Raw genomic sequence first — 12,677 nt, forward strand, 5'->3', positions numbered from 1 at the left:
GCTCCTGCCTGGGACTGGATGCCTTTGTGGCCCGCCATGGTCTCAGGACCTGCTGCCCTCTGCAGCCATTCGCACATTCACAGCATTTTACTTAAACTATTACACAAAACTCCTCCTTGACCTTGGCCCTTCTCCTCAGAACATCTGGATGGACAGCAGGAAGACACAAGGACCAGCATGCTCCCTAGTATCTCATGTGGATTTTGGAAGGCAGAGACCATGGCTTCTTCCCTTCTTTTCTAGCCAACAGAGTAGACATACAGTACACCACATCTGCAAACACACAGACGACAGAGAACGACCTCTGAACTTAGGTACTAGCCAGGTGTCTTCATTCCTTCATCAGACTTCTTGTCGGTTGGTCTTAACCATCTGGTCCAGTTGGGTTCCAGTGCTCATCTTCTGTATGTCATTGGGTAAGGACTTTATTTTCCATTGGTGCAGCCCATGATAAATGCACAGGAAATGAGAGGCACCAGCAGGCATAGGATCAGAATACTTTAATAAGATATCAGTGTCAAAATACATTTCCTTATAAAGTTAAGCTCCCGGACAGTTACAATGTCGTCAGTAGGAATTTGACAATGCAGTAATGTTCATGAAGTTGTTACATTGACAAGAAAAGTTAATGTGAAGCTCAGAATATTTCTCAGTGTTTTTTGTTTCTGTTTTTTTTTTTTAGTAAAACTGCAAAAGGAAAATGCCCTTAATGCTGAGGCAACAACACAGGAAATCAAATACCAGCATTTACACATCAATAACCCTTTACGTTCTCTCACCGTGCGTCAGGCCACACTGTGGACCAATGTGTGACTTGGGCAACACCATGCCTAGTTACTTTTAGGTAGGCTGACTTTGAAAGTTAATTTTTGGTTGGAGCAGTATGTCCCTTTCAGCTTACTGCATTTTGGCCTGATGGACTTTGTATGTATTTAAAGTTTTATTGTACCCAAGTCAACAACATTGTATGTCGATTGGTATCACACACCCAAAAGGTGGCCTTCCTCTTCCCCAGTGAGTTACAAAGTGCTCTGGGAACAGTATTTTCAGTGCTTTCTACCTATTCATGTCACTTCACGTGACTGAGACCTCAGCTAGAGGCTATCCCCGGAGGTCTGCCTGCTGATCGCCAGCAGGGGCGCTGCACCTTGGCTTTGCAGGACCATCTGCCCTGCAAGCTGCGGGGTGTGGTGCGGTGCAGGGCTGGTCAGACCTGGCACCATCTCCCAGTTTAGCTCTCCAGGGACTGGGTCACTATATTATTTGTGAATCCCTACTTGCTTTGTGAATTCCCATTCAAACCATTTCATGGTAGCTGTGGAAATACCCAAATGTGCCGCATGAGAGAGACAGGTAGAGTCGCGCATAGCGTAGCTCAGTGCACTTGAAGGGCTAGCAACACGACCTGAAAAAAGTGAAAGCACTTCCTGCCCATCCCCCACGTGCCATCAGAGCCCTCATGTCAGCAATAACAATGCAAACGTACACAATGCATAGCGAACAAGAGGGGAGAAGAGAGCTTGCCATGCTCCCCCTTAGCGACTCCACTCCTGGGGTTGTTTGCCACATCTATGGCATAGCAATAGGCCAAAGCAGAAGGTCACCGGAGAGAGAGGTGGGGGAGGGGATCCATAGCAGTATTAGTACAGGCCTGTGGGAGTACTATACAGTTCTACAGTGTGCAGAACACCGAGAAGAATAACAAGAACAGCCCTAACGAGATCTTAAAAGTGATTTTGTGAGCAGGAATCCACTTCTAAGTTTTTAGATATTAAAAGTACCCATATATATGATAAACACTAAACCCAGATATAAATTTTTCTTTAAAAAAAAAACCCTCAGTTTTGCTTTTGAGTAATAATAATAATAAAAATCCACTGAACCTGGGGAGAGATGGGAGACACCATGGTTCAGGAAGGCCACTGTGTAGCTTCACAGGTAACCCTGGAGTTTACCCTTCACATTGCTTTACTGCCCCGTAAGTCAGATCAAAATCAGAGCAAAGGGCTGGCTTTTTACAACATGATGATTGTGTGTATGTGTGTGTGTGTGTGTGTGTGTGTGTGTGTGTGTGTGTGTGTGTGTGAGAGAGAGAGAGAGAGAGAGAGAGAGAGAGAGAGAGAATCCACAGTGGAGCTCAGAAAGGAAAACTCTTCTCTTTGGCAGCAATGACGAAAGCACTTCCGCTGAACGAAGCCAAAGCTTCCCCTAACAGGAGAGCCAACATCCACCATGACTGTTAGTATGGATACTGAGTGTGAGAGAGAAACCTTTGGGGAATATAAATTAGAAATAACTCAAAGGGAGGGAGGGGGAAATCTTATAAAATTTCAGAACATTTTCATCGGCGGTAAAACAACTATGTATTTTTAAAACACAGATAATAAAGTGAGCATGTCAGATAAAGGCCACTGCTTGGTGACCTGGGCGGACCGGCCCGGTCAGTACATCTCTTAAGAAGTGTGCTGGTGTTAGATATACCTAGTTGCAACACAGATGGAAGGTGAAGCTGGCAGGACAGGATGGCCGGGCAGGAGCATGCCTGGCCGAAGGCCCTGGCTCAGGTGGCTTGATCCAGGGCTCTGAGAAGATCTCTCCCCTGCAGGAGTGTGGAACTTCCTGGCACAGGGACGTTCACCTCACAGTCATATCTGGTCAGTTCCGGCAACAGGTAAGGCTCGAGCGATGGCCCCAGCAGTCGGCTCGCCATGCCTACGAGAAGGGAGGGAGGCGGTTTTAAAAGCCTGACCCAAGCCCTGGCACAGTTCCTACTCCACTGTAGACAATCAGGACAAGGGCACTCGTGGACATCTCCAGCTGCCAGGCCAGGAACTTCAGATGCCACAGCCCTCTTACCCTGCGCGCCACTTCCCGTTCAGAGATGGAGCCAGAAGCGAACAGGTCTCAGCAGTGCCGAGATCCAAGGAAGGCAACAGGGGTCTCATAGCTTAGGTATGGAGCCATACCCTGGGGGCCTCTCTCTCCTGGGGTCCACCTGCTTCCCCTTCTAGCCTGCACACCTATAAACAGATACCCACTGGGGAAACTGGTCATTTGCTGACTGCTGCTGACCAGATGTCTACCAGAGGGTGAGCGACACATGGTTCTCTCCTTTAAACCTTTGGGTTTGCCAGCCCACCTGCTGCCCAGGGCTTTCGGGGTTCCACAGACTGAGAACACCTATAAATGTCCCCCAACTATAGTACTGTAGACAAGACTCTGGGATTTTCACCCTCCTCCCCCAAGACCGCAAACTGTGACAAACAGAGGCTTCCGTGGGAACATATCTGTGCTTGGTGGCAACAGCTGAACTTTCCAGATTACCAAGCCACCCTCTGGCAGTGGGTCCCCTGTGCATGCTTCTAGAGAGATGCCCCAGAGTGCCGTGTGTGTACTTCAGGCCAGGAGGAGCTAAGGAAAGACAGACTTGTGGTCTTATCGTGCCCAGAGCCTACAAGTGCCTGAATTACTGGAGGATTCATAGACATGGAGCCTTGCTACCCACTTCCCACGGCAGCCAGCTGGTCTGCATGCCCCATCCCACCTTCCCACAGCAGCCAGCATCTTCCTCAGAAGTCCATCCCAGCCCTGGGCTCCTCACCATCCTCGCCACCTCCTTCCCAAAGCCTCCCCGGCCTGAAATAGTCAGGTTCTCCCCTCTCTCTGGGGCCAGAGAGCCCTTTCTCCTTCTCCCCTCCCTCAGTTCAGATCCTCACTGAGGGCGTCTCCGAGGGGCTCTTGAACAAGTCACTGTCCAGCCCTTCCTGGCCTGATACCATGCAGGTCCTGGCTAACCCAAGCCTGACTGGGTGAAGAGCCCTGGGGACGGTAGCTAGTTGCCTGAGACTTGAACGCCGCCTGTCGTCCATATGCCGAGCTGCTATGTGAGCGGCTGCTTCCCAGCTTCCTGTCCATCCGGGCCACCTGTGCATCAGCCCCTGGCTATGGTGTGAGTCTCCAACACTCACCTGACACTTTTGGGGCTCCTGGAGGACCGAAGTCCTGGAACTGGGAGGCATAGCACTGTGGTGGGAACCCACTCTTGGGATTCTCTCCTGGGCTCATGGTAGATGGCGGCTGTGGGGGTGGCAGGTGTCTCAGTGGCTGACCCAGGCCTCTCATGGAGTTTTGGGTGAATTCATCTGGAAGATCCAAGCCCGAGAGTGAGTGTGGTGCTGCCTGATAAGACAGGGAGTCGCTCTCGGCCTTCTTTTTCTTTTCAGAGGTCACGGAGAGACCTGAGAACCTGGAGCCCCACTCACGGCGTGGGTAGAGCCCATCTAGTAAGGCTCAGGGAATGGGCCCTGAGCCTCCAACCCTTCACCAGACCCCTGGTCCAGGTCTGCTTACCAGGGGCCACATTTGTACTGATGGTCTTGTCCGGCATCAGAGGACAGGTCCTCCCCATGAGGCTCTTCATACGTTTCCACATCAGATGGGAACTGCTGCTGGTACCCGGAGGGTCCCCCTGTGGATGTGAGGTGTAGCTGGAGGAAGAGGGTCGGGGTGGAGTGGGGTGGGGGCACTGCGCAGATCCCGCAGGTGCAGACACGGGAAGGTGCTCACCGCCGGAAGGAGCTGTCTGCATCTCTGTCTTAGCCTCACCTCCTGCCCAGCGGGCTGAGTCGCCCGTGGTAGTCACAGTGAAGAGGTGGCTTACCCCGCTTGTGTCTTGGAAGGCTTGCTCCTCATACTCCAGCTGGCGCTTTAGCTTCAGCTTGTTGGAGAGGGCTATCATGGCGGGGCTCATCATGTACGGGCCGCGAGCCCCGAAGTCCTTTGCAGATCTACCAAGAAGAGAGAGTAGGGATGAGAAGGTCATGGTCTCCTGTCTTCACCTGGACCCAATACTTATGACAAAGGTGCTTTATGGACCCAGAATTCAGAGTGCCAAAGGACCTGAGCAGCCGTGCCTCTGTCTTCTGCTTTGGTGAGATGCCAAAGCTTGCAGCCACCTGTACCTCCTTCCATGCACTTATTTTACCTCAGCTACTCTCAGGCAGTCCTGCCCTCCTGGGTGTCTGTCCTGCTGGGTGACATCAGTCTCTACAAGGATTTCTGCCCAGTGCCTCTCACCCAGAGGACTGTTTGGGGTACTTTATTACAAAGGGCACACACTACAGACAACACACCTCGGCTTCTGGGACTTAGTCCAGTGAGTACCTGGTGTGCTGAGATAGGGAAGGTGTCTGCATGTACCCTGCAGAGGCTCTTGGGTGGAAGTCTGGGATGGTAGAAAGCACAGGAGTGTGGAGAGAATGGAGAAACTGTCACTCAAATACCGATTTGTGCCCAAAGATGAACCCTAGGTAAGTAAAGTACCCTTGGGGTGATCTAAAGATAGACACCAGGTGTAAGCCCTTCCTCCTTTCTCCTGGGGTTTTGCCCTTCAATGTCAGTCCCCTAACTAAGTAGACAGAGTGCCGGCTGCTGCAGAGTGAGGGGCTATGGTGGGGTAGGAAACCCATAGGGGGCTCCAGAGCACCCACTAGTGGATGTGCACCTGTATCTTCTCCCTGCCCAGTAAGGTCCCTCCAGCCAGGCATCTGTCACTGACCTCATCTTGAACATGGAGATGTGGGGTGAGGTGTTGGGAGGCTCCAGCTGGGACGGCCCCAGTGGCAGAGCCCCCAGGGACTCAGCGTTCTGATCGTCAGCAGGCCACTTGCTGGGCCCAAACTGGACTGGTGGGTCTGGAGGCCACTGCGTGTTGGATCTGCCTCCCATAGAAGAGAGAGGAGTGCTGGCCTGGCCACAGCATGGAGGCAGGGACCCTTTGTCCCCAGGGTCAAAGAAGATGGAAGACATAGGCCAGTGGTCAGGCTCCGTCTTCCTGCTCTCCAGCTGCTGTGGGTACTTGTCCAGGAAGAAGGGGCTCTGGGTGCCCCCCGGGGCTAGTGGCTGGAAGATGCTTGTCATGGTACTGAAGCAATGCTGGGCATTGGGCTGGGGGCTCTCTGGCATGTGTGGCTCCTCCGGGCAGATTGGGCTTAGCTGGAAGTCTTCCCCATCCATTGGGATGTAGGGTGCCAGAGTCTCCAAGTCCAGCTCATTGAAATCGGTCTGAGAAGAACAGAGCAAAGCCGAATCGTGGTGACTGCCCATCCCATGTCCATCCCAGGTCCTTTAAAATGGTCACTCCCCCATCCAAATTCTCCTGTTGGAAACTCTCAGGTTTGCCATCGAGGGTGCAAGAGTTTCTGTCAGGATATTAAGCTTCCCAAGCATGTACCCCTTCACTCAGTATTGTGAGCTTCCACCCCTGACCTGCAAAGTCTTCTCATTCCATTCTCTTTCAGTCAGGCAAGCCCCCTGCCTCCACAGCATGGGCTGACCCTTCATCCTATTCTTGCTAGACTTGAGCTCCTGAGATGAAGGGCAGCTTACCTTCCCCTCCCTCGCAGCCCTGTAAAGGGCCTGCCACCCTCACCAGCAGGTACCCAGAGACCCTGCATCGTGTTCCCATGGTCACAATGGAACACTCATAAACAGAGACACGAGCTGTGGGGACTAATCCCTCCCTGCAGACAGACAGACCTCTGTAACTGGCACCCAGAGACTGTTACCGCAGCAACGCTGCCTGTTCGCACCCAGGAAAAGAGGGATGTGCAGGATAGAATGACGGCAAGGCACAAGTCTGGATGGAGACCTGGGCCTGAGCCAGACTGAGGTGGGGATTGCCCCTAGCATACTGGCCATCACCACGTTCACCCGCCTCATTCACCTATGTTTGTGCAAGAGCATGTGACCTTGTGCAGTAAACTGTCATTGCATATACAATTCAGGAGCACTTCTATTGGCCATTTTTTTAAAAAAAGTATTTAAAGTGAAATGATATTTTTAAATGCATTGGTTGAAGAATCTGGACATGCCTCTCTACAGGTCTGGTGGTGTGGTTTCAGTTTGGCATGTGTGTGAAGGCGGTTGTCTAAGAAAGGAGGAGGCGAAGTTGAGCGTTAAAAACAGTAGCACAGGAGCGAGCCGTGAAAAGGTGAGAGGAAGGGTGAGGGCAAGCTCCCTGTCCCCAAGGCTTTGCTCATATCTCCAGGGCCTCTGCAAAGGGGTGCAGGAGCCTTCATCACTCACACAGAGCCTACCTGGGTGCTGCACTGGTCCTTTGCCTCTGTGTCCATGGCAAAGAGCTTCTCAATCACTTCCATCTTCAAGTGATCCTCCAGAGAGGAGTAGTAATCCGCAGGGCTGCTAGGCTAGAGACCGAGGAGCAGGCCCGTCAAGGACAAGGTGTGTGTCTCCCCAGAAGTCCGGCGTAAACAGACAAGCGTGGTTCCCCGCTCATCCCGCCCCATTCCACCACGTATCTATCTATGAACGGGGTTCTACTATTTACAAGAGGTGTGAAGTAGATCCCTTTATCAACCGCTCTGAACCTTGGTCTCCTTGTAAGATGTTTGCATCACTTCCTAGAGCAGGGGGTCCTCAACCTTCCTAATGCTGTGACCCCTTAACACAGTTCCTCCTGTTGTGGTGACCCCAACCACAAAATTATTTTTGCTGCTACTTCAAAACTGTAATATTGCTACTGTTCTGAATTGTAATGTAAATATTTGTGTTTTCTGGTGGTCTTAGGTGACCCCTGTGAAAGGGTTGTTCAGCCCCCGGCGTCACAACCCACACCTTGAGAACCGCTGTCCTAGGGTGTCCTGAGCTGCAGGTTGGATAGAGGCTGTGGCCAGCAGGGCTCTGTGACTGCAGCCTTCTGTTTGCACAGAGACCAAACTCGGGTCTCACTGCAATTGCAGGCAGCCCTGCTTCGCTAGGAGTGGAGGCAGCAGTTGGCTCTACAGTCTCTGGCAGATAAGTGCCACAGCCATTCTTAGGGAGCACTGCAATAACTGGAGGGGGACAGTACTTCCTAGGATGTCTTTGCTGTCATCTGGCAGTGTAGCATGAGTGGCCACCCACTCTGCCTACTCCCCAGAGGGTGGGGCTCACCGTGGAGCAGCTGCTGCTGCTTGTAGCACTGGGTGTGGTATTCCCTGGGGTGCCAGCCTGGGGCACAGTGAAGGCAGGCAGGCTCCCAGTCTCACTCTGGGCACTGTGGTTCAGCTCTGCAGCCCATGGCTGACCTGGAGGCAGCACGGCCTTGCCATAGGCTGATGACTCATCAAAGTTCTGGCTTCCTGTAAAGACAAGACAGGCACGGTGGACATTCATGAGGTCTAGGCTCAGCCCAGGGAGGAAGAAGCCCAGAAGTTTCACAAAGGTCCTAAAACAGTCCTGAAAGTGGGCCTGGGGTTGACACCCTCTGTACTCTGGTGCCTAGCTAGGACCCAAGAGCTGCTGATCAGAGCTGTGATTCAGTATGGGGACTCCTTACAACAAGAGCCATTTCTAACAGCATTTGGCTTTCAGAGCCGACTAAACTTACTGGAAGCAGTTGCTCCCTGCAGAGCACTCCAGAATGTAGATGAGGAAGTTACCATAAAAAGAATGCGGCCATTTGCCTTAGTGTCACCACCAAGCTGGGGCTGCACTTAAATAAGGGCATCCTCTTTGAGATGATACATGAGGGGCCGTACGTTTCTCTGGATATGCCCAGAAAAGCCTCTCTCCCTCAGCTCAGACTCCCACAGCCAGGTAGAGTATGGACCCCTCTCATCGCCCACCTCCTTTTACCCCTTCATGAGGACATACAACTCAGTGGTCAGGGAGTTTGTGGTTCTTTTGTGCCCAGCAGCGCCTGACCATGAACAAGTGATTGGCACAAGGGCAAGGGCCAAGTGTGGCTCTGGTCTAGTGAATGTATGGCTGCAGAGGTTTGTCATAAGAAGAACTATGCCCAGTCTAAGAGAGTTCCATGGTTCAACTAGGGCTAGGAAATACCCACCAAAATCCAGAGAAATAATGGCATCTCCTGGGGTGGGGGCCAGCTGAGCTAGCTCCTCGGGCTCCTCCTTCAGCTTGGTGAACAGGTAGTTACTCTTCTCAGATACAGCCACGTCACCACTGCTGTCGAAGATGCCGTTCATGGCCATCAGGTGGGGCCTGAATAGGGACTCGGTCTGGTCCATGGAGAACACCACATCGTTCTTCTCAATCTCACTACCGGCATGAGAGAGCTGGTCAGAGTTTCTGCAGATTTTTAGCCAAAGCCTTTAGCTCCCCCAGATATGTAGAAAGCCTGATAGCTAACCCTCCCAGACAAAAGAGATGGGCAGAGATACTGTTGGCATTCTGGAAAGAATCTAAGTCTGTTAGGCACAGAGGCAGAGACAATGAGAATAGCCTCTACCCATGGGCTGCTTCAGATGGCTGCGTGGCTGGCGCACAAGACGCCTGGATGCTATATCAGTTGCCTTCATATTAGCAATGGCTGCCTCTGGTGTTCTTTCTTCCAAGGCATGGTGGGGGGAAGGCACAACATCTGAGTCTCCCCCAAAAGCATGAGCAGCTCTCTTGTTTCCCGTTCATACAATATTAAGCAACTACTGTGTACCATCTTCTCCCCATAACACAAGTCAGAGACAAGGCACCATAACAGACCAGGCGAGAGGTGGATTAGAAATCTCAAGAACTCTCCTCCTAAGATCTCAGTGTAAACACCTCTCAGAAGGATTCCTCCAGCAAACAGCGTTTAGAGGTAGTGCCCAGCGTGGAGGCTGGTGCCCACTCCCTTACTCACCTCAGGACATAGTTGACACACATGATACATTGGGGTTGCAGGTTGCGGGGGTTGTAGATGACTGTCCCCTGGGTCTCCAGCCACACATAGCCTCCGTGCTTTGCTAGCATCCGGTACTGGCCAGACACCACCTGCCCCTTGGTGCACACTAGGGAAGAAAGGGGGCAGAGATAAGGGATGTGGGGGAGCAGTGCACAGCACACACTCAGGTCCCACAGGAAGTATCACCTGCCGGGGAGGGGTGGGGGTGGGCAGAGCTGCCAGACAGACACTGGGGACTGGAAAGACTGAGCTAGGAGCGAGGCTGGAGGTCATGTCAGCCAACTCTTTGTTCTAGAAAGAGGAGCAGGAGGTCTGAAGGGAAGCAGACCACTGCCTGCCCAGGGCGGGAATGACCCACTCTACAGCCTTGCCATGACCCCTCAAGAAGCCTGCTATCAGATTCCCAGGCAGCTCAGAGGAAACTATAACCAAGAACAGCACCCTACTTTCTCCATGGGCTTCATCCTCTGCAAGCAGCAGGGGCTAGAATGCATCTTGGAGAAAGGTCAGCTGCATGGATGCGGACCCATCATCATTCCCTTACTGAAGGTCAGACAGAGGGCCGCCCACACGCTGGACAAGTGCTCTACCATGGACTTGCATTCCCAACCGTCTGTTTTTATTGTAACACAAGGTCTCCGTAATTGGTCAGGCTGACCTTGAACTCACTTCGTAGCCCAGGCAGGCCTTAAGATTCATGACTCTTTTGCCTTAGTCGCCAGAATAACTGGGACTCAGGGTTGTGCCAAGAGACCCAACTGAGGTCTGGTTTTTAAAAACCATGACCTTTGCATCTGTTAGGTCCGTCACCTTAGGGGATGGGGACAGCGTGAGACAAACTACTGCACCCTCAGCTGGGGTCAAGAAAGGCCTGTAACCCAGGACCAGCAGCCTCCTCACAGCCTCTTCCTCCTCGGCCACTGGAAGTTCTTCAAACTTGCCTCCCAACTGCCCACTGAGACTGCCGACTTGGAGTTTGTTCATTTTCTAGATGGTTCTAAGAGTTCATTTTCTCTGTGTTATCACTGTCTAAAAACACCTGGGGAGGGGTCCTACATCCCAGGCTGTCCTCTTTCCTATCTGCAGATGTCCTCTTTCCTATTTTCCAGTTTTGTTCACGCGAGCTCAAGAGCTCCTTTTTGCTAGTGTCTGCTGCCTTTAGGAACGTCCGCTAGCCTTTGTAAACTGTCCACTTGACATCCCCTGGGAGTCCATTGTTCGGAGCTTGAGCCCAGAAGAGCCCAGGTCACAGAGAACTGGGTAGAGGTATGGTGGGAGGATCAGGAAGTCTTGCTGGCTGGGGGACTTTGGGGGAAGGAACAGTCCTGGTGTGGTTTCCTCCTCTGCAAACTGTGGTATTAAGAATAATAGTTCTGTTCATCACTGTCGTTATCAACCGTCCAGGATGCTACCGTGGTTCCTGCTGAGCATCAGATGGACTTGCCTGCCCCTTCAGCTGCACAGATGTTGTTTAGAAGTCTCCTCTTTCCCAAGCTACTGATGTCCAGTGCTTGGGTTACAGTGCTCCATGTCTCAGGGGGCTCTGTGGAAAACATCCAGGCGTCTCCCCAGGTTTCCTGGTGAGCTCATGGGCCATCTTCCTGTTCATTGGTCCCTCATGGTAGAGGGACACAGCCTTCATAGTCTTGTTCATCATAGTCCCTGTGTCTTGGACCTTCTTATCCTCTTGAAAACCTTAACCAGCACCAACAAGGGGCAGGAATGACTGAGAATTCTATATATGCATTGCTCCACAGAGTCCAAAGCTGCCTTGGGAGATGAATTCAAGCTCAGGGCCCGGTAAACAGCACGCCTCTGGAAACCAGTATCATGACAAGTGACAGTGCGCACAAACTTCCTTGTGCTAAACATTATTGTCGACTTGCACGAAAGTCTCAGATTTAGGAGTCTAAATTAGATTCCCATTTTCACCTTTATTTGCCTTTCTTTAATAAGCTTTATTGGGTTTTCATCTGCCTTCACGGAAATGTACCCATTTTAAGCATACAGTGCAATGAGTTGACAAATGTAGACACCTATGCAGCCATCACCTCGGCGAAGGCACAAACCCTCCATCTCCCTCAGAGCCAGTGCCCATATTCCTACCTAATCCTAGTGCCAGCCTCTGACCCCTGACTTTTCTGTCACCATCTCTTACCCTTCCTAGACTTTTTATAGGGTCATTCAAACTTATTTCAAGGGCCTGACGTCATTGTACTTGATCAGCATGTTTTTGAGGTCCATGTTATTGCAAATGTTTCTTCTGCTTCCTTCTATGGATAAACCACAGCTAGCTCGTCCCCGCCCCCCATCTGGATGGCTGTTTCTTCTGTCTCCTCCCTTTTCATGGGGGAGTAGCATCTCAGTCTATGGATAAACCACAGCTAGCTCGTCCCTCCGTCTGGATGTTTGAGTTTTCAGTTGTTGCGAAGAACACTGCAACAGACATCTGTGCCCAAATCTTTGTTTGAACGTCGTCTCATTTCTCACAAGGGTTTAGCAAGAAGTGAAACTTCTAGATTATATGCGAAGATCATGTTTTTATTATCAGCAACAGCCAAATTATTTTTCAGAGTGGTTGAGTCATCCTAATCTAATCTTTCCAATGGAATATTGTGCGGTGAGGAGGAACGACATCACCCTTTAACGTGAGGAGACTCAGGACTCAGGGTAGGAAGGCCTGACTCACTTCACGATGCACGAGACAATAGCGACAGCGTTTAGACAGGTAGTGGATCTCTCGATTCCCAGGGCAATCAATGCTCCCTAACTACATTATGTCTGAGCCCAGGAACAAGCAAGAAAGCAAAGTCTGCTATGGCCACTTGGTTAAACCAACATGGACTCCTGGGGCAAAGAAGGAACTCTGGTCTTTTCTGCTGTTCTTTTTTTGGTGCTCTGGAGACCCTCTTAGCTGCAGGGAAACAATTCTTGCACAATTTCAAGTCTGAAGTTAACTCATTTAGACAGTTCTTAATGCAAACCACATTCA

General features: G+C 51.4%; 1 protein-coding gene across 2 annotated transcripts in view; it reads right to left on the bottom strand.

Annotated features, from left to right (window-relative positions):
* Window positions 1–485: 485 nt before the first annotated feature.
* Epas1 (endothelial PAS domain protein 1) overlaps window positions 486–12,677 on the bottom strand; it is an 82,165-nt gene continuing 69,973 nt past the window's right edge. For both annotated transcript variants that reach the window (XM_048416338.3, XM_048416339.3), the window contains exons 8-16: window positions 9,644–9,791; window positions 8,849–9,063; window positions 7,954–8,141; window positions 7,098–7,208; window positions 5,558–6,063; window positions 4,661–4,787; window positions 4,351–4,468; window positions 3,969–4,142; window positions 486–2,712 (exon numbers count right to left, since the gene is read on the bottom strand). In XM_048416338.3, the coding sequence (XP_048272295.2) occupies window positions 2,561–2,712; window positions 3,969–4,142; window positions 4,351–4,468; window positions 4,661–4,787; window positions 5,558–6,063; window positions 7,098–7,208; window positions 7,954–8,141; window positions 8,849–9,063; window positions 9,644–9,791 (1,739 nt within the window). In that variant the 3' untranslated portion in view covers window positions 486–2,560. The remainder of the gene's footprint in view (window positions 2,713–3,968; window positions 4,143–4,350; window positions 4,469–4,660; window positions 4,788–5,557; window positions 6,064–7,097; window positions 7,209–7,953; window positions 8,142–8,848; window positions 9,064–9,643; window positions 9,792–12,677) is intronic.

Source organism: Myodes glareolus, chromosome 6 (assembly GCF_982192425.1).
Source record: "Myodes glareolus chromosome 6, mMyoGla1.1, whole genome shotgun sequence".
Taxonomy (NCBI): domain Eukaryota; kingdom Metazoa; phylum Chordata; class Mammalia; order Rodentia; family Cricetidae; genus Myodes; species Myodes glareolus.